This window comes from Desmodus rotundus, chromosome 11, assembly GCF_022682495.2.
Source record: "Desmodus rotundus isolate HL8 chromosome 11, HLdesRot8A.1, whole genome shotgun sequence".
NCBI classification, from domain to species: domain Eukaryota; kingdom Metazoa; phylum Chordata; class Mammalia; order Chiroptera; family Phyllostomidae; genus Desmodus; species Desmodus rotundus.
The window spans coordinates 39,955,700-39,982,185 of record NC_071397.1 but is presented as its reverse complement, the minus strand read 5'-3'; the positions used below and the strand labels follow the sequence as shown (position 1 = coordinate 39,982,185).

The window sequence follows — 26,486 nt, the reverse complement described above, 5'->3', positions numbered from 1 at the left end:
AATTCTGGGATGCGAAAGACAAGATTTCTAAAAAAGGCTCATGGATGAGCATGCTAAGTTCATTACAATTGACCCTTGAACAACGAAGTTTCAAACTGCGTAGGTCCACTTATACACAGATTTTTTTTCAATAAATCCTGTAAATTTATTTTAGTTAAAATTTGCTTAACATTTTCTTTTTGCTAGCTTACTTTATTGTAAGAATATGGTATATGTAATACATGTATCGTACAAAATATGTGTTAATTAACTTTATGTTATTGGGAGGGTCAATGGTAGGCTATTAGTTAAGGTTTTGGGAGTCAAAAGGTATATGTGGATTTTTAACTGTGTGGCTGGTAGGTGCCCCTAACCCCCACGTCGTTCAAGGATCAAATTGACTATTTTCTTGGGCGAAGATCTCTTAATTATGATACATACTGAAAAATACAAAGTACGTAACAATATAAATACATTTTACAAATGTTATCTTCTTAAAGACAAAAAGGAAAGAATGGGATTGATACCTTTGTCCTTTTTCGAAGAAGTTTTGCTAGTCGTACTACATAAGGTTTAAATTCCCGTTGATGTATGCCTTGTCTTCTGACTTCCAGACCGGAGTCATCTGAGGCTTCTGGAATAAAGGCCCATCGGTACCTGTGACAAGAGGAATGATTTTCATCAACATTAGGAACAGACTTTGTGCCATGTAAGGCAAGGCCACCTAAATGCAGTAGGAAGATTCAATAGCTGTGTCACTTGTAGCGTGTTTCTTAACTCGATCCTTTATCAGTAAATACAAATGCTGTTAACTGTCTCACAGAATTATAACAACTAAATGAATACGTAAACTTGTAAAGTGCTCACCACTGTTTTTTTCATGAGCACAAAGCAAGTCCTCAACAAATGTTTCCATCCTTATTAATAGGCAAAATTTCCACCATATACTTGCCCAAATGTTCCCTACCTGCATAGTAAGGGGACAAAAACAAATAATTTAAGAAAAGTTTAAGTAGGACTTCTTTCATACCCCACATTGTGTTTTTTATTTTTGTCTTTTATAAATAACATACTGATACAGAAAAAAGCTGAATAGTAGGAAAGGGTGTACCAAAGAGAGAGAGCCTCCCACCACAGGAATCAACAGCGCCAGTCCACCCTGAGTTTATACAGAAGAGAGCACAGGTTCACACACCCCTCCTCTACACAAAACGTGATTGCTTCTTGCTTTAATTACATATCTTGGAGATAATATCATATAAAATTCCATCCTTTTTAATAGCTACATAGTGCCCCAGTGTTGGAAGGTGCTGATTTAACCAGTCTCCTGACTGTCCATTTTCTTGCTGTTATAGGAAGTGTCATAATGGACACCCTTACATAACATTGATTTTGTGCATATCTGAGAATGTGGTGGTTGGATAAACTTTAGGGAGTAGCAGAATTATTGGCTTAATGAGAATGTGTATTTTGAATTTTTGGAAGTACAACCTCTTCGGAGAGCACCTGGACAATGTCAGTGTATACTTCCACAAGAGTAAGAATGCGTCTGTTGTTAGGGTAAAAGAAAATACACTTTTACATCTTTACCATTCTGATGGCAATTTATAATTTTAATAGGAATTTCTCTTTTGAGTATGTCTGAGTGCCTGCCTATGCTGAGAAGCCATCTCTTTTCTATGAACTATGGACTCTTTCTCAGTGGCCCATTTTTCTATTTGGTTATTGTATTAACAAGTTAGACTTTTGTTGTAGCTCTTCCCAACTCATTGCTGCCTTTTAAACATGGTATCTTTCAGTCACACCAGACTTTTAATTTTGTATATAAATTGTCAACTATTTTGAACTTCTGAAATAGTCATGCTTAGAAAGATATTACTTGCAAGATTAAATTCCCCATGCTATACTGCTTTATACTTAAAAGAAAAAGACATAGTACTTTGAAAAAAATGTTACTATTACAGCATATTTCATCCCTTTTCAGTAACTCTATCTTAACAAGTAAAGAGGACAAACTCATTTTGGTTCTCCTTGTAGGAGCTAGAAAGTCAAGACCATAAGCATACTACTTAATGTTCTTCCTCAAGCCCTGAAGATAAGCATCCTAATTAATTTTGGCCACTTTCCTACAGTTCTGCTTATTATCCTTTTCTGAATTTCTTTAGGAGTAACATCAGTTTAACAGATACCCAATTGCTGAAATTTGTCAAGAAATAAATGTATATGGTTTTCAAATGCAGGAAAAAAAAAAAAGAAACTGGAATTAACCCAAAAGTAACTTACAGTTCTTACCAGTACATTTAATGAGAAGTAAGCTTGTGAAATAGCAATTTTTGGAGAGTGAAGCATGTTCAAATACAGAAAGATCCTGATTACCTTTATCTTATTTTATTCCAGAAGAATAATATTACACAATGTAACCCATTATAAGTACATACTTGATCATGTGGACAAATTTTCTAATTAGCTTAGCTCTATTTTGATTAAACTCTAATATAGTTTGCCTATTTAAAATTTTAAATATGAAAAACCATATTAAATATTTTTGAGCACTTTGAAAGGCATTGTGAAAATTTACTTATATTAATTTTCTCCCTATTTCCCCCTGCCATCTCTAGGTCATTTCACTATAAAACAGCCTTCTTGACTCACTCTTGCCTATCCCCAGTCCTTTCTTCAAACTACAGCCAAAGCAAAATTTCTAAAATGTAAGCCTGACCTTACATTCCTTCATTCCTTAATATGCTTCAGAAGCTTCCCGCTGTCCTTAGGTTAAAGTCCAAATTCTCTGATAGAGCTTAAAGGCTATATAATTCATAATTCAGCCCCATCCTCTTTCAACATTCTGCTCCAGCAATACTAATCTTTCAGTATCTCCAACACAGCAAGTCCACTCCACTTCTACGTCTTCACACACGCACCTCCCCCACCCTCACCTTTCACCACCTCAGACTAAAACTGCCCTCATGGCCCGCTCTGACCCGCACAACTGGGCAGGGGCCACTGCCCTGCATTTCACAGCATCTTGGACCTTATCTGCTATCAAATCACGTGTTTATGTCTTACACTAGACTTGATGCTGGTGAATCATGTACCCCTGTGCCTTACATCCAGTGGGTACTCAATTTGTTGACTGAATGGTCTGTTAAGTTTAAAATTATCCATAGAAACTACTTCCAATAACTGTCCCCTCTATCACCCAAAAGCATTATACTTTAATAAAAATAGTATTTCAATTTACACAAAAACTTTTAAAATTAGTCTTAGATATCATGACCAAAGCAAATGCGTTTTCAAAAATATCCATTTAACATCCTTTTACTTACATCTGAAACTGAGGAAGATTTTCAGAGGGCAATGCCAGGGCCAAATCCAAAAATTTGCAAGCAGAGAGATAGAGGTTTAACCATCGCTGGCTGTTATACGAAGTAGAAAAGCCATTGCCTCCTGTGTAGGTTGTCTCCAGCCCAGCCACAGAGGGGCCCGAGGTCCTGTAAGCAGGAGACTGCATTGTCAGGAGCTGTACCTGGTTACTTACAGGCAATTCCTGGGAATTCTCAAAAGTGCCAACTAATATTTTTCATAATCATTTTGAAGAGTGTAATGACTAAGCAAGGATATGACTATAAATTTAGCTGTTCTCAAGCAAAAAATTATCTTTTGTTCTTTAAATTGTGTTAAAGATAGTATAGAATAACTTGTGTTACACCCAAGAAATAGAAACATACAAGCTGTGAACCAAGAAGACTTTCTACTCCTCAGTATAAAAAACTGAGGAGTAGAATGTCCAAGGGGGAGAGGGGCCAGGGATCTAGAATAACATAGTTACTAGTACCAGGAACTGTCTCAGAAACCTAGCACTGTAAAAGAATAAACTATCCAAGACATAATGGTCTTAAAGGAACTTTGCAATTTATAAACTTACTAGTACAAAAGTTTTTTTTTTTTTTTGGCAGAGCCAGCCGAGGCTTTGTTTTGGGAGGAAAAAAACCACTTGATTTGGCTTTTAGTTGGGGGCATGGGTAAGAGGTGGGGCCCCAGGCAGTAAATGCCCCCACCCCAAGGTTGAGCTGAGGCCTGGGGCTGCACCTCAGGTGGGTCTCTGTGCCTTCTGCTCTCCTACAGAAAGCTCCTTTTCCTGCTAGCTTGGAGGACAGGAGGGAACACAGTAGTCATTCGCTTGGACAGGACATCAGATGACTCAGACGCCAGCTTCCTATCATGGGTGTCAATTTTCTTCACAACCACTGTCTTGGAGGAGCTGGTGCTGGTGCGGCTTAAGGAGCCAGAACTCCCACCAGAGCCCAAGCTGGCCTAGAAGCCCAGGCCATAGTTGAGATTCCCATAAGCCGGGCTCAGTCCACCTGAGTAGCCGCTGGTGGTCTTGGTATGGCTACTCATGTTCTGCCTCCCAGACTCCAGCTGGCTCTCCTTGCCCTCCAGCAGCTTGTGGTAGGTGGTGATCTCCACGTCCAGGGCCAGCTTGGCATTCATGAGCTCCTGGTACGTAGCTGCTGGGCCATGTCCTGCTTGGTGGCTCTCAGAGCAGCTTCCAGCTTAGCCATCTTGGCCTGAGCATTCTTGATGGCCAGCTTGCCATGCTGCTTGGCATCCTTGATGGCCACCTCCAGGGAAGCCCTCTGGCCTTTGAGGCCATCTTTCTCAGCCTGGATTCTCCTGATGTTCTGGTTAGTCTCAGAAACCTGCGTCTTTGTGCGACACAGGTCATCCCTGTGCTTCCCAGCCAATGTCTGCAGCTCCTCATACTTGATCTTGTAGATGGCCTCAGCCTCATCCCTGCTGCTGTTAGTAATCTCCTCGTACTGGGCCCTGACCTCAGCGATGATGCTGTCCAGGTCCAGGGAGTGCCTATTGTCCATGGACAGCACCATGGACATGTCGGAGATCTGGGCCTGTAGCTCATGAATGTCCTCGTCATAAAGCTGCCTGTAGAAGTTGATCTCATTGGTTAGCCCTTCCTGGTGGACTCCAGCTCTACCTTGTACATGTAAGCTTCATCCACATCCTTCTTGATGAGGACAAATTCGTTTTCCATTTCTGTGCGTTTGCTGATCTCATCCTCGTACTTACTCTAAGTCCTCCACCAGCCCCTGCATATTGCCAAACTCTGCCTGCAGTCTCAGTTTCTCTTGGGCCAGTGTTTCCAGATGCTGCTGCTGGTTGTTGATACAGGCCTTGAACATAACGTCCATGCTACTGTGAGTCGTCGTCTGCTGCTGCAGGAGACTCCACTTGGTTTCCAGAATCTTACTCTGCTGCTCTAGGCTCCACATCTTATCAATGAAGGAAGCAAACTTGTTGAGGCTCTTGATCGGCTCCTTCTCCTGGTTGCGCATGACCTGGATGTTGGGGTCCACTTCTCACTTCACAGGGCTCAGCAGGCTCTGGTTCACGTGGGTGGCTTTGATGGTCCCCATGCTCCCAGTTCCACCGAAACCCCTGGCCAGATTCACGCTGGTGCCCAGGCCAAGCCGGGAGCTGCTGCTCACCCAGGAAAAGGCCGAGGAGCTGATGCTGAGCCCACTCGAGAATGAGCAGCTGCTGAAGGCCCGGGGGCCAGAGGAGGGACGCCTTGAAGGACCTCTGGGTCATCCTTACAGACATGGTGGAGGGTGGGGTAGAGGCAAGGAGGCCAAACCAGACAGAGATTCAAGAACGTGCCAAAAAGCTGCTTCTCCAAAAATTCTTGTGTAAATAAAAGTAAGTTCTATTTAGTAACAAACTATAGAAATGATCCCTGAAAGTATAGTCTTAAAAAATAAGTTCTATTTAGTCATACAATAAACTACCTCTACTAAGAAAAATAAAGTTATAATATATTAAATTGAGATCATTCTGGAAGACCTGGACATATGGGTAACTTAGTGACAGGTTATATACCATAATAGGCTGTGCTTGTTTTATGGCCAAGGTCTGATCTACCAAAACCGAAATGGCTCATGTAGCTGAAATAGTATTATATTGCTTTAAAAAAAATTGTGAATTAAAAAGTCACAGACACTGATAGTTTAATCCAGTCTCAAGTGTGTACAAAATAAGTAAAAATATATTCCAATATGATTAAGTAGATAGCAACACAAACTAAATACAAGGTGGAACAAAATACAATACGTTCACAGTTGTACATATGAAAAATAATACAATAAAAAATAATGTAAGAATAAATGTTTGCATACTCATAACCATAAACCTACTTTAAAAAAATAGATTTTAGAGAGAGCGGAGGGGCGGGCGGGCAGAGAGAGAAACATTGACCTTGCAGCCCCACCCATCTGAGCACTCACTGGCTGACTCCTGCATGCCCTAACCCGGACCGAAACCACAACCTGACACACCGGGACCACGCTCCAACCAACCGAGCCACAGGGCCAGGGCTAGCAATCTACTTTTGCCCTATCCTGTATATAAAGTATTTAGAAAAACAGTATATGGTTGTAACATTTTGGATGATTTTAGGATACTATAAACATTGACAAGAATACATTCAAATGAATTACATATTACCGTGAAATATCTTCATCAGCAGTGAGTTCCTGCTCCATCAGTAAAAATACCTGTACCTGGAAACCGTGGAATAAATGTTAAATGTTTTTTTCAAACTAGGTATTTAATTCTTCAAGTTATCTTTAGGCTATATTTTCATTAATCTAAAAAGAAATTTTAGGATACAACTTCAGGATCTTTATACTTAATTTCTGATAATAAATCTACAAATGTACCACAGAGCTTTGCTAATAATAATTAGGGAGAGTTAAGATAAAAGCATGCTTTTGTTTCAGGTGAATATGGAATAGAGTGACAGTTATTAAAAAAAGAAAAATATTGAAGCCAATTTCTTTGTGGGGAAATGATAAATGCTGGATGTTCAGAGCTGTGCGTTCCCTTCCTTTTCTTTATTTACCTCCCTTTCCCCAGCTCAGATGAGGGTGACAGGGCATGGTGTGGCTAGAGGAAGGGAATTGTGTGTGGGGGCTTGGGAAGGTTTATTGTTTGCAAGTTTACAGAATCTTCATGAAAAAAGTCTCTCCGAAGCAAGCTTAACCAGGGCAAGTGCTGCAATTAGTATGTGCCTTAGGTGAGTCCATTAAAACACAGTTCATCTACCTGTAATCACTCCAGAGGTACTGCTACCAGTGAGGACCAGGCCTGGCAGCCATGACAAAGTCAAACAATTGGTGTAGAAGAGACTGAATTAAACTAGATCAGACAAAGATCCACAAGGAGTTAATAAATATTAATGTTGTATACTGGGAAGTTTAAGCTGTATGGAGATAAAATCTCACTCGTTTTACAATTTTCAACTATTAAAATTGTCAGAAAAAGCCTTACTTAGAGTTTAATTCTCTTCCAAGATTAGTTTTTACACAGTAAGCATGTTGACACTAATCACACTGTTTTATCAGTTACTTATAAATTGACTGAATTAAAATTAACTCACAAGTTCTGTAATCATGGTAGGCCAGAGTGAGGTAAGGTGCTGTGGAGACATTCTTAAAAGTAACACTCTGAAAAACAGGAACACTTGAGAGTGAAGAGTTGGCACCTGGGGCAAACGAAGACTCTCAACCAATCTCTCTGAAAGAAATGCAGTATATTTTCAATATCTAAATAATTAGAATCATTTTAATGTAAAACTTTTTTACATAATCTAGTCTAGTGTTTCTCAAACTTTCTGTGAAGGACCAACTCTTTAAAAAGAACATCCAATCTGCTGCAGATCGATACTTTTGTAAACTGTAACTAAAATCAATTATTAGAAAAATCAAATTTAAAAGACATACGGAATACAAATGCCATTTTCTTCTCACTAAATTCAACAGATTCTGTCAAACTGTTAATGTTTAGAATGCTCACTCTAAGTTTCTGTACTTACCATGAATGAGATAAACAGACTGGTCAGGTCCATGGGACCGCACTGAGTACCACTGATCTAGTCAGCTTTAGAAAGCACAGGACGATAGTGTGCATGCTGCATATGTGACAGATACAAGGGGCCAGGGAAGAAGGAGTCACTTATCTTCTGAGAGAGAGAGAATCTCACTAGAGGATGACAACTGTCATCGCAGCCTCATCCCCACATCAGCTGCTGTGGCCAGCGGCTGAACCGGCACCCTGACCGTGCGCATGAAGTGCTCTATGTCCTTCATGAAATTTATCAACACCTTATTCACTCCCTACCCTCACCCAGACCACAGACCTCAAAATGTTACTTCTGGCTAAAATTTCCTGGCTCTGCCTATACTTTAGTCCTCTCCTTAAAGGACTGTGACCCCTTACCCACAATAAAAACAAGTCTAACATGCCTGCCCACTGCATGTTATATAGTCTCATTCTTTAGCTTCACACATGAATTCCTAGGAAATTTCAACCAAATAATAAAAAAGGCCACATTTATGCAAGTTCTACAAACTCAGTGTTTGATTGCTTTTACATACTAGTGGTTTTTTATTGTTTTAGTAGAACCAATTTCTAATTTTACAACATTTGTAAACTACGTACACTTGGCATATTTCATCCCAGTTTACAATTTAGGGTTAAGTATTTTCTAAGGAATAAAAACCCCTGCAGATTAGAAGGTAAAGAAAATAGTTTTTCACTATTTACCTTGAATATCTGGAAGATATTTCTGGTACTGGTCAATTTCACTGCTAAAAATAGCAAATGCTAGTCTTTTGAGAAGCATGGCTCTCTGCTCTAGCTCCACATCTCGATTTGCAAAGAGATTAAGTGAACTGCTTTGAGCCACAGCTACACGAGCTGAAAAAAGAAAGCAAGTGAGAAAGGTTGTGATAGTCATCCAGATTATTCTATTATGTATTTGTTTTTAAAAATGGCTAGATTCCCTATGACATCTGAAAGTGAAAGGAACCTAGGGTGCAGGACTCAGGCTTCTCTCTGGAGCAGAGATGGAGCCAGCATACACAAGCCGGAAGACCAAGCGGTAGGAAATGTGAGGTGGAAAGACAGAACATTTAGAACCGTCCGTTTCTGAAGGTAAAATCACTAACAATGACATTTTATAAACCCTTTAATATTTTAAGCCATCTGCTTAAATCCTTAGAAATAATTTCTGGCCTGGCCTACCTTCTTCTATCTTACCACTTGTCCCCTGCTCACTCTTCTGCAGCCACACTGTCTTGCTTGCTTTGTCCTGTTTGCTCTACCTTGAACTCACCAAGCTTGTTCCTGCCCCAAGACCTTTATAACTTTTGTTTCCTGTGGCCTGGAATACTCTGTCCCTAGGACACCTCATAGCTGGCTTCTTTAGTTTCACCTCAAATATGAGCCCTTTAGCTGTTGTTTACAATATATTGCACTGCCCTGTTTCCTTCACAACTTCTTACTCTCTCTCTGAAATCTTGTTTGACTAAGTTTAGCATAATGCCTGGCCCATTTTTGTTTTTTAATAAATATTTGTTGAATGAATGAATCTGAACCTGAATCTGAACCTTAAAACAATGCTGTGAAGAGTAGAAAAGAGAGAATATGTTGCTCCTTTCTTTTCCAGAGGAGAAAACTGCAGCTTGTGTTAAAGGACTTAGATTCATACAGATTCAATCAAGCTCACTGCTATTTAAGGTCATTACTTTAGTAACTTCCAAACTTTTAAAATAATTTTTTTAAAAACTCTTTTTCTTCAGATGAAATATTACAAGGAATCCTAATATATAAACCAATCAAGATAGAGTAGAAAGGGGGTGAAGAGTGATTCTGACCCTTTTAGCTCCTCTTTTTTCCTTTAGAGGAAATGAACAGAGCCCCAGGATTTAGTGTGGCTTGGCTCCAATTGCCTGCCTCTCCCTGCCTTCCCACGTGTTGGTCTTTCAGTTCTTCAACAATTACTTAGTGAGTGCTCACTGTGTGCTAGGTTCTATGCTGTGAGCGGAGGGAACAATTTAGAGACACATGGCCAAATAGTTTTACTTATTATTTATCACTATGTTGTCCTCTTTAAGTTTTAACATTATATTCCTTTAGGGGTACTAAGTACAACTTGACACAGAGGTAGTTCAGTAGTTTCTAAAAAAGAGCAAAGTAAATAATAAGGATGGATCATATACAGGAAAAACACTGCTTAGGCTGTCATCCCATAATACTCACTCATCAAATCTCTAAATGTTGTCTTATCATGTGTCATCAGGTTGTCTAGAATTGCTCTCCAACTGAAAAAGACAAGGATTATCATATGTAATCAAGATTTTGTTGCTGTTATTATTAAAAAGTGTTCTTCCTTGCAGGAAATTTCAACAGACTTTATGAGATGTGTTATCACATTGAATAAAAGCAAGATAATGACTTACTGATTAACACAAGAAGCATCCATCTGAAAGAAACTGGGATCCATAAAGAGGTCAAAGGCTTCTTTTTTCCAAGCTCTCCGGGTGTACTGATACCCACTGAGACTGCTAAGCAGTTGAACACAGGCTCGGTAACTAGGGGCATTATGGGCACTAGGAGGAAGGAAAACCACCTTAACCTACATGTTATAATTTTAGTCATCATGTTAAGTTATTCATTAGTGTTCACAGTTACCTCAAACAATGACAGGAAACAGAAAACACCATAAGAAAATTTTTTTCAATCATCATAATTCAAGGTAAAAAAAATGTTATTTTGTGGTAATTCAAATAATGGCAATTAAGAAATATAATTTGCTTCTAACAAGCTATGAATTAACTAAGAAATGTACTTAAATAATAATAGTACCTGTGATTTCGGAGGTAGGGCACAACATAATGCATAATATTTACAAGTAAAGGAATAACTCGTTCTTTTTCATCACTATAGAAAACCATATCCAAAAGATGAGCCAAAACCTAAAAAATACAAGAAATGGAATGGCATATAATCTAAGAGCCGAAACTCACAGTGTGCAGAGGTGGCTTTCATCTTTAGGAAAACCTAGATTTACTTAAAGTCAGAAAAATTTAAAATCAAATCTACCCAATCCATTTTTATATGAATGGTTTCTGCCACTATTTGCTTTTTTTGTTCCTTGTACCTATAGGATATAAATATGGGCAAATTTTACTATTTATAACCGAGATAGGTAAGTACAGAAAAAGATAGGTCAAGATACTTCTATTGTGACAGTGAGTAAAGAGTGAATTTAAGACTAGAAACTCGACACTCCCTTTTCTGACCTGGTTAAAAGGAGCTTGGAAAAAAACCAACTAAATGAACTGGGCTGTTCAAGACCCAATTTTGTCAATTGATAACTAACTGATTTTAATCATATTGTTCTAATCTTTATGAGGCTCAGTATCCACACCTGTAAAGGGGAAACAAAAATGACATGCAAGACTGTATAACAGGGTATAAAAAAAGAGGATGTCAGAAGTTGCATATAGAAATGTTTGTTAATACTAAAAGTACTTTACAGTGGCAAGCATCACTATACCGCCTCCACCCCTGCCAACCATACTATGATACAAAAGCACTTATCTTTTTAAAAAAGTAAACTTTTAAAAAATAGTACTTGGGGAAGTGAGCAATACCTAAGGTTATTATCACTAATATTTAACAAACTAACCTGAATATAAAGTCAAAACTTTATTCTATACAGTGCTTTCTAGAAGTACAAAATGAGTTTCCTTTTACTGTTTTTCTTTTTTTTTTAACTCCTCACCTGACCATGTTTTAATTTTGATTTTAGAGAGCTAGGAAGGGAAAGGGAAAGCCAGAGTGGGAGAGGGAGAGAAGGGGAAAGGTAGGGGGTGAGAGAGAGAAACATCCATTTGTTGCCTCCCATATGCACCCTGACCGGGGATCAAACCCTCAACCTTTTGGTGTGTGGGACAACGTTATAACCAACTAAGCTACCTGGCCAGAGCCAAAATGAGTATTCAAATTAAAAACTTGAAGAATTAGTTGCTAGTATTGAATTCTGAAACTACTTGCTTGAAAGTTCCTTTAAAATTTTTTGATAATATTTACCTCAGAAAGTAATGTCAATGCATGGACACTATATACGGAAGGAGTGATGTTTGAGGTTTCCATTGCAGGTGATAACATATCTAAATGACAGAAAGGATAGGTAAAGATACAGTTAGGTCTTTTCCACTAAAAAAGCTACCTGCTAAACGAAGAGTGAAGGGATGATTTTATGGTATTTACAGTAGTAGTTGCAATGATTTCCTAGTGAATATATACCTATGAATATAGACCTACATAAATGTTTGCCATCAATACCTTCAACATCAGATTCTAGATTGGTTCCATCCACCATTATTTTGGGAGAAGCCTTAACTTCAAGATTCCTTCGCAGCCATGTTGTCTGTTCCAAAGAAGAACCAGCAATTGCACCAATTGCATCCACTATTTTATGAGTCACATCCTAAAGAAACAAGGAGAAACCACTACATATATGTACCTACACACACACACACACACACACATACACACACTCGAAACTCCACAGAAAATCTTATTTGACCTCATTTTAGTGTGAAGAGCTCTGAGAAATACGGAGTTTTGGCAACCGTCCTCAATTCAGAATGCCTTACCTGAAGGTCTCTTTGGTCTTTTTTATTTTCCAAACTAGGGTTTTTCATAATAAACTCATTCAGAACCCTAAAAGAGCCAAAGAGAAGAACAAGCCGGAAATATTAGTCTAAAGAAAATGATGCAATCTAATTTTTCACAGTGATTAGGTGAGTTTGTGGCCTCGATTTCTATTTTATGTATTTAATGAACACGCACACACAAGGATATCCTATGACTCAGCTGAAATGGATTAGAATATGCCATGAAAAGACAGGTACAAGGATGTTCACAACAGCATTATCTGCAAAAGTCAAAAACTGGAAAGAATCCAAATGAATAGCAACAGGAGAAATATTGTGGCATATTCATACAATGAAATACTAAAGAGCAATGAACATGAATAAATTATAGCTACATGAAATTACATGGATAAATCTTACAAGTGTGAAAGAAATAGACATAAAATAAAATAGTTACAGTTCAAAAGCAAGACAAAGTTTGTGGTGTTAAAAGTCACAACAGTGGTTATCTTTGGGAAGAATGGAAAGGACAGTAATTGGGAGGGGACCAGAGGGGACATGGGGTATTTTATTTCTTAATTTAGGTTCATTATTAAACACTTTGTATGTTCACTTTGTAGTAACTTGTGGAATTTTGTACTCATTATTTATATATGTTTTATATATCAACATCCCCCAAATAACTGCAAACCCCACCAATTTTAAATTGTAACATAGAAATTGTTTCTTACCCTGTGCATGTGTATATAATAAATTAAAAGTACTTCATAAATAATTTCCATTGTTTGCTAAATAATTCCACTCAATATTTACATTGACTTGATTTTATTAGGATAAATTGTATGTATAATTATTTCCAAACTCATATGTAAAGAAATATTGAAGAGCAATTTTCATATTGATTTCTATTTTGTAAGTAGGAATTCTTAGGGTATCAGTGGAATGGTTGGAAAAAAATAAGCACCAGAAATTTAAAGGGGGAATTAAGTTTCTAGTATAACTGAACATGTCTAACTTTGTGTTTAAATGCTCTCGTTCACACACGCTGAGAAGGAGGTAGGACACCTCATTGTCTGAGAAGTGACAAAGAAAAAAAAGTTAGCTGAGGAAACAATAAATTGTGTAAGGCAGAAGCTACAAGTCATAACAGATGGCCTAAATTTTTAATGAAATTAGCCCGCAGGGTTATTTGGTAACGATTTAAAAAATTGTTTATATTTTCTCCTTGAGCCTTCCATATATATTCTCCTTGAGCCTTAAAACAATTTAGAGGCAGGCAGGTCAGGTATGATTGCTTGATAGGAAAATAGCCTTAGAGAAGTTTATTCACGTACCCGAGGTAACAGAGATGAGGGCTGGAACTGGATATTAGAAGATAAGAATCAGGAATCTTCATTAGAACATTGTGTGATTTCTAGTATTTACATTTACCTCTCATTACTAAAAATCATACACGCTGGTTACCTTAACCTCTGATCCAGGAATTACAGACATTGAATCCACTGCTCTTTTTATCACACCTTCAATCTCTAAAATTCCTTTAGCTTTTGACTTGGGAAATTCATAGTATAAGGGTCCAGGGATCATCATGAACCCTGGAATTCTTGAGCAGGATCTCTAGCTCCCTGTGCTGGACACTCAAGTTACTCAGCTACTACAGGCTGATCCACTCTCTTCAAGCTCTCAACTCTGTCCGTCCACCTTCTCTCTGCTTCCTCTAAGAAGACTATATTCCCACATTTACTAGGAAACATGAGGCCATCTTCCTGAAGAGCCCTCCACTTACCTCTTTTCCACTTCAACATATTCTAGACCACTGGCTGCCAAACCAGAACTGCTAGTCCCCTTATGGACACTAAGCATGGAAGGTAAGTCTACGTACACAGAATCACACAATTACATATATTAAAAAGCTATCACAGCTTCAGAGGCTGACTGAAAGACTGAAGTTCTTTGCCCTTGGTTGAATTTATCCTTTCAGTGCAATAACATATTGACTGTCATTGGCTGCCTAGTAATGATACCACTGGACTATCTGAGGTGATGTAGAAAGGTTGGGGTAAAGTTTACTCTATTCCCTTTCTTCCTCCCTTATGTCTTAAGCAGTCTTTCAAACATTAGTGTATACTCAAGTCACAGGAATCTTGTTAAAATGCAGATTCTGACTGGGGGTGTCTGGGGTAGAGCCTGATATTCTATAGTTCTAACAAGATCCCAGGTGATTCCAATGCTGCTGGTTAAAGGATCGAACTCTGAGTGGCAAAGTCTTAAGAGAAAATACGTTTCTCGGCTTCTGGCCAAGATGGAGGCACAGGTACACACTGTGCCTCCTCCCACAACCAAAAGAAGGACAACAACAATTTAAAAACAAAAAACAACCAGAACTGACAGAAAATTGAACTGCACAGAAGTCTGAAAACCAAGGAAATAAAGAAGAAACCTTCATCCAGACCGGTAGGAGGGGCAGAGATGGGCATCCCGGGCGAGAGGACTCCAGGCAACTCAGCGGCTAGTGGACCCAGCGACGTGGCGGATTGTGGAGTGAATGGGGCAGGCAGTGGGACAGCTGGCAGACCCTGCGGCCCCACTATTGTGCACAGATAAACCAGGAGGAACGGCGGGGGAGCCAAGTAGACTACACAACCCAGGGCTCCAGAGCAGGGGAAATAAAGCCTCAAACCTCTGATTGAAAATACCCGTGGGGGTTGAGGTGGCAGCAGGAGACACTCCCAGCCTCACAGGAGAGGTCGTTGGAGAGACCCACGGGGGCCTAGAGTGTGCACAAGCCCACCCACTGGGGAATCAGAACCAGAGGGGCTCAATTTGATTGTGGGTAGAGAAGGGAGTGACTGAAATCCAGCAGAGAGTGGAGCAAGTGCCATTGCTCCCTCTCAGCCCCTCCCCCACGTACAGCATCACAGTGCAGCTACCAGTGTTACCCCGCCCCGGGGAACACCTAAGGCTCCTCCCCTTTATGTAACAGGCATGCCAAGACAAAAAAAGATGGCCCAAATGAAAGAACAGATCAAAGCTCCAGAAAAAATACAACTAAGGAGCGAACAGATAGCCAACCTATCAGATGCACAGTTCAAAACACTGGTAATCAGGAAGCTCACAGAATTGGTTGAATTTGGTCACAAATTAGATGAAAAAATGAAGGCTATGCTAAGAGACACAAAGGAAAATGCACAGGGAACCAATAGTGATGTGAAGGAAACTGGAACTCAAATCAATGGTGTGGACCAGAAGGAGAAAGAAACATCCAACCAGAAAAGAATGAAGAAATAAGAATTCGGAAAAATGAGGAGAGGCTTAGGAACCTCCAGGACATTTTGAAATGTTCCAACATCCGAATTATAGGGGTACCAGAAGGAGAACAGGAAGAACTAAAATATGAAAACTTATTTGAACAAATAACGAAGGAGAACTTCCCTACTCTGGCAAAGGAAATAGACTTCCAGGAAATCCAGGAAGCTCAGAGAGTCCCAAAGAAGCTGGACCCAAGGAGGTACACAGCAAGGCACATCATCATTACATTACCCAAGATGAAACAGAAGGAGAGAATCTTAGAAGCAGCAAGAGAAAAGGACACAGTTACCTACAAAGGGGTTCCCATAAGACTGTCAGCTGATTTCTCCAAAGAGACCTTACAGGCAAGAAGGGACTGGCAAGAAGTATTCCAAGTCATGAAAGGCAAGGACCTACATCCAAGATTACTATATCCAGCAAAGCTATCATTTAGAATGGAAGGGCAGATAAAGTGCTTCTCAGATAAGGTCAAGTTCAAGGAGTTCATCATCACCTAGCCCTTATTATAAGAAATGTTAAAGGGACTTATCTAAGAAAAAGAAGATAAACAATATGAACAGTAAAAATGACAGCAAACTCATGGTTATTAACAACCACACCTAAAACCAAAACAAAAGAAAACTAAGCAAACAACTAGAACAGGAACAGAACCACAGAAATGGAGATCACATGAAGGGTTATCAATAGGGGTGTGGGAGGGGGAGAGAGAGGGGAAAGGTACAGAGAATAAGTAGCATAAATGGTAGGTAGAAAATAGACAGGGGGAGAGTAAGAATAGTATAGGAAATGTAGAAGCCAAAGAACTTATATGTATGAGCCATGGACATGAACTAAAGGAGGGAAATGTGGGAGGGAGGGGGTAGTCAGGATGGAGTAGAGTGAAGGGGGGGAAATGGGACAACTGTAATAGCATAATCAATAAATATATTAAAAAAAAAAGAAAATACGTTTTTCGTTCTCAGTCTTAACACCTGCTGCAATTCACTGCTTTCCACTCCCTCCCTGCTGTCTCTGGAATCTGGTGCTATAAGACAGCGCCCTTCACTCCAGAATCTTCTAGCACTCTCCACTTACATAACATTTATTATTGGCCAGGCACTATTCTAAGAATTTAACAAATATTTAACTCATTTAATTCTCTTAACTACTTTATGATGGGCACTGTTATCCCCATTTTACAGATGGAGAGGTTAAGTAACCTGTCCAAGGGCACACGGCTAAGATGTCAAGGAGCTGGGATTTGTATCCAGGCAGGGTACAACTTAAGAATCTTTGCCAGTAACAACTCAATATTCTTAGGTCTTCCTTACCATTAACAGTGACTTTCAAATCACATTTCCTCTTGTTACCTAATCATTTCCTTCTTTTCATGGCCAAACATCTTTAAAGAATAACCCACATTTACTTTCTTATTCTAACCCTTTGCTGTTCACATCTGTGCTTATTACCTTGCCAAAATCCTTCCTTCTAAATCACCAATCCTCTCCAAATCATCAATAATTATAGCCTCTTACTATTCTTCATCTTCCTTAATCTCTCTGTGTTACTCATGCCCTCTTCTCTATGCCCTTCACAACACTGAACATACCCGGTTTTCTCACTTTGTGATATTCGCTTTTCTTTTTCCTTTGCTGACCCTTTACCTTCTTGGTCCTGTTCTTTCACTCCCATCAACAGTTCACACTCCACCTCCTACCTGAAACAGAATTCCTAGTCCATCCTCTTTCCCCTTTAATTCACCCTCCTACTAACTTGTGAGTCATGTCTCTCCTCAAAACCTGCAGTCATTCCCACTCTCTGCCCAAGACCAAATTTCTTAAGCTAAAATTAAGAGCAAGATCCTCCTCCATCTAGCTCCCATCTCCCTTTTCATCCACCTCCCTTCCTCTGCCTGTGCCCTACTCTATAATCAAACCAGACAAGGTGCCTTGCTCCAGTACACCTGCTGTTCCTATCTCCTATGACCTCCTAGGGAAGGCTTTCTGCTCCTACCATCCCCATTCACAGAGCAAGTGTTTATTGTGAACCAAGAATAGTGGTGAGCAAAAAACACACTAGCCATGAAACCACAGTGCATACAGTTAAGTAAGGGTGATGGGAACTTATCAAAAAGTCATACAACTATTAACATACATCAGGGAAATGACTTTTTCCAAGCCTGTTCATGCTCAGGGCCTTAATTGAATTCAAATGACCCTCCTCCATGAAGTTCACTTCAGCTATACTATTCACCGTTTAATCTCACATCCTCTCTTCACTAAGTAAGTACTGTTTTAAGTTTTACATTAGCACATTTACATTTTATATATGTAGAAATATGTATTGCTCCTTCCCCAGCCCCCCTGTATTTACATGCCTCATGTTGCACATCCTGTTTTATACCTTAAGAATCCTGTGAGAAGGCAGATCACATGGTCACTCAAAATATCTGATATATAGCAATTAGGACAATGAACATTTTTCTTTTATTCAAAATAACATTTTTAAGTGAAACTGCTTACCCAAGTATAAGAAACTGCCCTGGGGCAGGAAGACTCAGTTGCATAGAGTCTTTCAGTAGGATCAGCAGTGATGCCCAACTATCCACTAAATTGGGCACTGGAATTCTGCAAGATAAATATATTTTTATATATACATATATAGAAATCCACAGTAAACATTTAACTTTCTTTATATTTTCCAAGAGCCTTTAACAAATATTTCTACTAGTTTCTCTGAAACATTCTAATTTGTATAGATTATGAGAGAACAAAATTCCTAAAAGCTTTATCTTTTCTACTAATGTTATATAAAAAGAAAATCAAATACATTTAAAATACCCAATGTGATTTTTTATTCTAGAAATTTTGCTATAGAAACCTCAGTTTTTAACACATGGACTCTCCAAAGTAAAATACAACTGAAATCTCAGTTTAATTACTAACATCAATAATTATAGCCTCTTATTATTCTTCATCTTTCTTAATTTCTCTGTAAGTGTTATCCCTGTTCTCTCCACTTCTCTCCTATATTGGCCCTTTTTCCTTCAGCTTTCAGTCTGTCTCATCTAAGGGAGACCTGTTAACCTACCATGAACATCAGTCTCTCACCCCTAGAAAAATTAAGATTATCTCTGTTTCAATCTGATCTTAATTCTGACACCTCTATGTGCCTGAGTTCAGATTTCAGGCAGTCACAACCAGTTTTAATACACTATATAACCTAACTTGATAAATGTCAGTCACAGATCACAAAATGATGCTGTTTGCGGATAAAACTGAATTACCCCTATGACAGAGGATTACGATTCAGGTTCTTCGATAAGTTGTTTATCAAAACTGAAGCCAACTAACGTTCTGTTCAGGGGTTAAATACAAAACTGGAATATGCCATAACAAAAAGATATTTTCATATCATCATTCCTAACATTAAAAAATCACATTAGGCTACTACATATTCACTTATTATCAAGATAATAGGCATGGTTTCAACCAATGAATTCAGTTGTTCATTTATAATATTTAAATAATTTTCTTACAATTCAGTGTTTGATTATCCAGTGTATCTTAAATACACTTAGCTCTTTATGTATGTAGGATTTGTATGGCTCAGTCATTAAGATAGCCAATGACTTGTATTAATATATCCATAAATAATGTTTCTCTGTTTCCAGCATTTATCCTTTTAGTTTTAGGGGAAGAACAGCAGATTCTTGAAAGAATTCAGGTGCTTTTCTCCCATATTTTGTAACTGGTATATGTTGCTAATGCAGTGAGGAGAGATGCACATCAGTTATCTTACCTTTGAATATAAGCATAGAAAAACTGAAGCATGCAGACTTCCAAAGAAAGATGTTTCTATAAACAAAAGAAATCAATTTTACAGTGAAGAAAAACGCTGCCTTTGCTTTTTTACTGTTGCAACTACTCTGTATTTTACTAACAATTTTTAATTAAAAAAATCAAACACAAGTTTGTCATAAAAAAACCCATGAAGCTCTCTTTCATTTAGTAGGGGAAAAAACTCAAGACCTATTTAAAAAGTTGAAAATGGATGGATGGAATAAAATTCTCAATTCCTCCCCCCACTGGCCAGCTATTACTTTGAAATGACCCATTCACTCTATAAGCGTGAAAATTATTTTATTTTAATCAACTTATGCTTGATTGCTACTCAGAATTGGTAATCAGAATTAGGCTGAGATTTTTTATAAAATGTGCTTTTAATCTATCTTTTCACAAATTTCTGTTAAGTTAGTGTAGTTAGTCAAATTTGGAAGCATTGCCTAGTATCCTAAAATGTACTCTATCACTAAAATGGTGCTGAGTGAAAGATATAATAAAAAGAAACACCTGTCGTTAGAAATTAATAATAGGCAAGAAAATGAAACTGATGACATTGACATTTACCAATTTGCTCCTTTTTAGTAGCAACAATTTTCTTGCAGTTTTCCCCTTTTATCACAAAGAAAAATCAAGTATCTAATCTATTCAGAACTTAGTAGATTGAGATCAGAGAGGCAGCAGCTGGGGTGTGTATGTTTGAAATTTGCTCTTACATGTTTTCATATCATACACACTTAGCTCAACGTCTGGTACAAGTAGATGCTCAAAATATTACGCCGAATTGAGTTTTCACAGGCAAAGTTAAATCACAAATGTCCCAGAGGTTTTAGAATAGTAGGACAATTATTAAAAGGTTAAGGACACTGACTATTTACATGCAAGCATACTTTTCCCATTGGCAATTTAAGAAAAAGATAAAAAAATTCAACATTTTCAGATATCAGTAGTACTTCTTTTGTGGATGTGATTAGGTCTTTTTTAAAATGGCTTAAAGTCTAATGTTTGTGGTTGATAAACATTTTCTAAGAAAATATGATCTCTTAGTATTGCTAGAACAAAGAGCAGAAAATGTAGAGAAGTCCATACTTTCAATATTTATAGATTTTTATGTCTGCCTAATTAAAGACAAGGCACTGTGAGTGCAGAGCCTATATTATCCATTTTTGGTAGCTGTTGGAAACCAGAGTCTTGTACAAAGTCAAGAAATGACAGTGACTAAAACTAAGGTTATGGCAAAATGTGAAGAGTGTACAGAGTTAAGAAATTCATTTAGAGGAACAAGACAGGGATTCCCATGTTCACCACTCTTACTCAACATACTACTGAAAGTCCTAGCCGCAGCAATCACACAAGAATAAATAAAAGGCATCCAAATTGGAAGTGAAGAAGGAAAACTGTCATTATTTGCAGTTTTATATACAGACATAATACTGTATATAGAAAACCCTAAAGATTCCACCAAAAGACTATTAGAACTGGTAAATAAATTCACTAAAGTAGCAGGATAAAAAAATAAATATCCAGAAGTCGGTTGCATTTTTATATACCAATAATGAACTATCAGAAAGGGAAACTAAGGAACTAATCCCATTTTCAATTGCATAAAAAAATTATTAGCAATAAATTTAACCAAGGATTTAAAAGACCTGTACTCAGAATATTATAAGACACTGAAGAAAGAAACTGAAGAAGATACAAATAAATGGAAGCATACATGGTGTTCATGGATAGGAAGAGTTAACATTGCTAAAATGTCCATACTACCCAAAACAATCTACAGATTCAACACCAGCCCTATCAAGATACCAATAAGATATTTCACAGAAATAGAACAAAAAATTCAAAAATTTATATGGAACCACAAGAGATCCTGAAAAGTTAAGAGTGATCTTGAGAAAGAACAAAGTTGAAGGAATCAAGCTGCCTGGTATCAAACTATACTACAAGCCCAACCTAATCAAAACAGCATGGTACTGATATAAAAACAGATATATAGATCAATGAAACAGAATACAGAGCCCAGAAATATACCCACACCTATATGGTCAATTAATATTTGACAAAGGAAGCAAGTATGTATAATGGGGTAAAGACAGTCTATTCAATAAATGTGCTGGAAAACTGGACAGATACTTGCAAAAATAAAATAAAACTAGACCACCTCCTTACACTACATATAAGAATAAACGCAAAATGGACTTTAATGTAGGAATCAAAACCATAAAAATCCTAAAAAACATAGGCAGTTAAATGTTGGACACTTCTCTTAGCACATCTCCTTGGGAAAGGGAAACAAAAAGTAAACAAATGTGACTACATCAAACTAAAAAGTTCTTGCACAGCAAAGGAAGCCATCAAAAGAATGAAAAGACAACCCAGAGAATGGGAGAACATATTCACCAATGATACATATGATAAAAGGTTAATATCCAAAATTTATAAAGAATTCATGCACCAAAAAATACAAACAACCCAATTAAAAAATGGGCAAAGGACCCGAACAGACACTTCGCCAAAGAGAACATACAGATGGCCCGTAGACATATGAAACGATGCTCAACGTCACTAATCATCAGAGAAGTGCCAATTGAAACCACAATGAGGTATCTCCTCTCACACCTGTCAGAATGGCTATCATCAATAAATCAAAAAAAGCCGAAACACTAATTCAAAAGAATATATGAACCCCTATGTTCACTGCTGCATTATTTACGATAGCCAAGATATGGAAGCAGCCCAGGTGTCCATCAATAGACGAGTAGATAAAAAAGCAGTGGTGCATATATACAATGGAATATTACTCAGCCATAAAAAGAGTGAAATCTTACCACTTGCAAAAGCAGGATGGAACTAGAGGGTTTTATGCTAATCGAAGTAAGTCAGTCAGAGAAAGACAAATACCACATGATTTCATTCATAGGTGGAATCTAAAGAACAATATAAATGAACAAACAAGATGTAAACACTTACAGATACAGATAACAGATCGATGGTTGCCAGATGGAAGGCAGGGTGGGGGACTGGGTGATAAAGGTGAAGGGACTAAGAGGTACACATTGGTAGTTACCAAATAGCCACAGGGATGTAAAGTACAGCATAGGGAATATAGTCAATAATACTGTAACAACTGTGTAAGGTGCCAGGTGAGTTCTGGGAATATTAGGGGGAACAATTTGTAAAATATATGTGTTTAACCTCTATGCTGCACACCTGAAACTAATATAAAATAATACTGAATGTAAACTGTAATTGAAAATATTTTTTAAAAAATTGAGAGAGAGAAAGAGAGAGAGGGAGAGAGAAAAAAAGAGAGAGAGAGATTGATTCATTCTAAAAAGAAAGCAATAAAGAAACTCTGAGATAATCAACAACTGAGATGAGTAGACCTTGGGCTCTGGCTTCTGTGTTCTGCTCTTAAAGGACCAGAGAAACCTCCCCTAAGAATTAGGTCACACAGCTCTTGACTGCCTTAGATGTACATATGAGCAGTTAAGCGTTTTTTGCAATCACAATAGTTAAGTCATTGAAGATATTGATAATTGTTTTTATTATGGCAGTGAGAGTGCCACATGCATTCATCTCTGCTAAAAGGACACTACTGTACAAAAAAACAAGAAAACAAAACTTACCTACCAGCGTCATTTTTGAAATAGGACTGTAAAGAACAGCTAAGAAAAGCTCTTCTTACCTTGTCCTTTGCTATGGCTGGGGGCTGCTTTAAAACTTCCTTCACAGTCTGTATAACAGTTTCTGCTCTCATGACACTGATTGAGCGAACCAACTCCACCAGTAAAAGCTGCTCTTCACTGGCTGCAGGAATAACCTGGATAACACATCGTTGTATTTACACATGTAAGTGTATGTATAAGTCTTTTAACAGAAGTCACAGAACTAAGTGAATATTTATGGCCTCTTCTTAATATAAAGGATTTTTCAAGTCCTTTAATTATACTTTAGGTAAAAATTCACTTATTTTTTTCAATAATAAGTAGATGTATATCATTTTTTTAAAAAATCACATAGAGTAAGCCTGATAAGAAAAAAATTCCAGTGCTTTGTCCCTTCTCATGCCCAAAGCAACCAAACTCAACTTTTAGCTCTTTATTTCTGAGCAATATACATGATTATTTTTTGCATTTCATAATTTTTTCCAATTGTAGATATTACCTACTAACTTTCTACTGTAGAAGACAATGATTGAGCTCTTTTAGTTTTTTTCCTATCCTCCCAACAGTTTTATCAAAATTTTACTTAAATCAACACCCAGTGTCTACTTGCCTGTTTATGGTAGCACTGTGTATTATACAATCATTGCATTTCTCTTCTCATACAACTTTTTGTTTTTCCTAGAATAAACTGATTTTATTTGCTTGCTTGGTTTTCTCTATTTCTATCACAAATTCATCCTAAATGCTGCAGCAAGTATGTATCTCCATTAATTAGTTATTCAAATATATCAGGTAATTAATGTCAGGTAAGTCCTCCTCCTTTTCTTCACTATTTTTTTCTTGAAACATCTGTTCAATATTTTTCTGTTCTAGCCTTGGTTGGTACCCACCAGGCTTGGTACACAGTTTCATCTTGATAACTCTCCTGTGACCATCAGCCTAGAGATCCCCTTTCCTTTTCTTCTATGTCAGAACCCCTGTTACTTGGATCTGCTATTTTCTTCCTTCCTGGTTTATTCCTCCTCTGGTGAAGATGCATCTTCCTGCAGCTGAGAAAAGGTGAATTTATGGCAATTTTTTTTGAGATATTGCATAGTTCAAAACATCCTGAGTAATATCCAGTTTGGCTGGGTATTACAGGTTGAAGCTAATTTTCCCATCACAGTTTCCAATGTTGCTATTGGCAAGCCTTATCATTATTCCAGTGACAGAGGACCAGTATCTTCCCACAGGAAAACTTTCAGATCTCCTCTTTAAATCCAGTGTGCTGGAATCACATGCTGATATTTGTGTAGATCTCTTTTTCACAGTGACTATCAGGGGAATTTTCTTGTACTATTTCTTTGATATTTTCCCCCCTCATTGTCTTCTGTTACTTCTTTCTGCAAAAAGATATTGAATCTCCAATGTCACTTCCCTAATTTTCTTATCTTCCTTTTCCGATTTTCTATATTGTTAAATTTACATTCTATTTCTGGTAGCTACCCCTTTTGCTTGCAATCCTTATACTTTGTTTTCCTTCTGCAATAAAATTTAATATACAAGAAAAATTTTAGTTTTTACAACAATCTTTCTTCTAGTTTCTTCTAATTTTATGGATGCAATATGGTTTCAATTACTGAAGGACATTATTATTATTGTTTACATGTTCCTCTGTTACTTGCTTTGTTTTCTTTAGACTTTTCTTATCTAGGTTTTTGGTCTTTGTCTATCATATTAAAAGTTTTTTTTCATGTGACTGTTAATCCTTCTCTCTCTATTCAGTTTCAGGTGCATTACCTAGTGGCTGGACATTACGTAATTTACTACATGATCATCCCAACAAATAGTTCCCATCCGACAATATTCATAGTTATTACATTATAGACTATAGTCCCTACGCTGTACTTTACATCCCTGTGAATTCTGTAACTACCAATTTGTACTTCTTAATCCCTTCACCTTTTTTACCCTTTCCCCTCAATCCCCCTACCATCTTTCACCCAGTCCCCCAAACTTCCTTTCCTCTGGCAACCATCAGTCTGTTTTCTGTATCTATAAGTGTTTACATTTTGTTTGTTCATTTATATTGTTCTTTAGATTCCACCTATGAATGAAATCATATGGTATTTGTCTTTCTCTGACTGATTTATTTCAGTTAGCATAAAACCCTCTAGTTCCATCCTGCTGTTGCAAGTGGTAAGATTTCACTCTAGTAATATTCCATTGTATATATGTACCACTGCTTTTTTATCTACTCGTCTATTGATGGACACCTGGGCTGCTTCCATATCTTGGCTATCGTAAATAATGCAGCAGTGAACATAGGGGTTCATATATTCTTTTGAATTAGTGTTTTGACTTTCTTTGGATATATTCCCAGAAGTGAAATTGTTGGGTCTTAAGGCAGTTCCATTTTTAATATTTTGAGGTAACTACATACTTATTTCCACAGTGGCTGCATTAATCTGCATTTCCACCAATAGTGCAAAAGGGTTCCCCTTTCTCCAAATTCTTGCTAGCAGTTTTTTTTGATTTATTGATGATAGCCATTCTGACAGGTGTGAGAGGAGATACCTCATTGTGGTTTCAATTGGCACTTCTCTGATGATTAGTGACGTTGAGCATCGTTTCATATGTCTACGGGCCATCTGTATGTTCTCTTTGGCGAAGTGTCTGTTCGGGTCCTTTGCCCATTTTTTAATTGGGTTGTTTGTATTTTTTGGTGCATGAATTCTTTATAAATTTTGGATATTAACCTTTTATCATATGTATCATTGGTGAATATGTTCTCCCATTCTCTGGGTTGTCTTTTCATTCTTTTGATGGCTTCCTTTGCTGTGCAAGAACTTTTTAGTTTGATGTAGTCACATTTGTTTACTTTTTGTTTCCCTTTCCCAAGGAGATGTGCTAAGAGAAGTGTCCAACATTTAACTGCCTATGTTTTTTAGGATTTTTATGGTTTTGATTCCTACATTAAAGTCCATTTTGCGTTTATTCTTATATGTAGTGTAAGGAGGTGGTCTAGTTTTATTTTATTTTTGCAAGTATCTGTCCAGTTTTCCAGCACATTTATTGAATAGACTGTCTTTGCCCCATTGTACATTCTTGCCTCCTTTGTCAAATATTAATGACTGCTTTTAAATAGCCCAGGATTTCAATTTTGTCCAATATAGTATCTACCACTGAATCCTTACATG

General features: G+C 37.6%; 1 protein-coding gene and 2 pseudogenes across 6 annotated transcripts in view; all 3 read right to left on the bottom strand.

The window, feature by feature from the left end:
* The window catches only part of DOP1A (DOP1 leucine zipper like protein A), a 136,128-nt gene that overhangs the window by 4,878 nt on the left and 104,764 nt on the right, over nt 1-26,486 (bottom strand). For 5 of the 6 annotated variants that reach the window (XM_053913892.2, XM_053913890.2, XM_053913891.1 and 2 more), the window contains 14 exons: nt 23,328-23,462; nt 19,596-19,651; nt 18,317-18,421; nt 12,507-12,573; nt 12,193-12,337; nt 11,938-12,017; nt 10,708-10,817; nt 10,302-10,451; nt 10,102-10,163; nt 8,605-8,757; nt 7,439-7,575; nt 6,505-6,560; nt 3,306-3,470; nt 507-636 (listed from right to left, as the gene is read on the bottom strand). In XM_053913892.2, the coding sequence (XP_053769867.1) occupies nt 507-636; nt 3,306-3,470; nt 6,505-6,560; nt 7,439-7,575; nt 8,605-8,757; nt 10,102-10,163; nt 10,302-10,451; nt 10,708-10,817; nt 11,938-12,017; nt 12,193-12,337; nt 12,507-12,573; nt 18,317-18,421; nt 19,596-19,651; nt 23,328-23,462 (1,551 nt within the window). Of the gene's footprint in view, nt 1-506; nt 637-863; nt 947-3,305; nt 3,471-6,504; nt 6,561-7,438; nt 7,576-8,604; nt 8,758-10,101; nt 10,164-10,301; nt 10,452-10,707; nt 10,818-11,937; nt 12,018-12,192; nt 12,338-12,506; nt 12,574-18,316; nt 18,422-19,595; nt 19,652-23,327; nt 23,463-26,486 lie in introns of those variants that run through there. The other variant, XM_071219622.1, reaches the window with a different exon arrangement.
* Nucleotides 3,482-6,493, bottom strand: LOC112319306 (keratin, type II cytoskeletal 8 pseudogene; annotated as a pseudogene).
* On the bottom strand, nt 5,673-5,753 carry LOC112319367 (small nucleolar RNA U3; annotated as a pseudogene).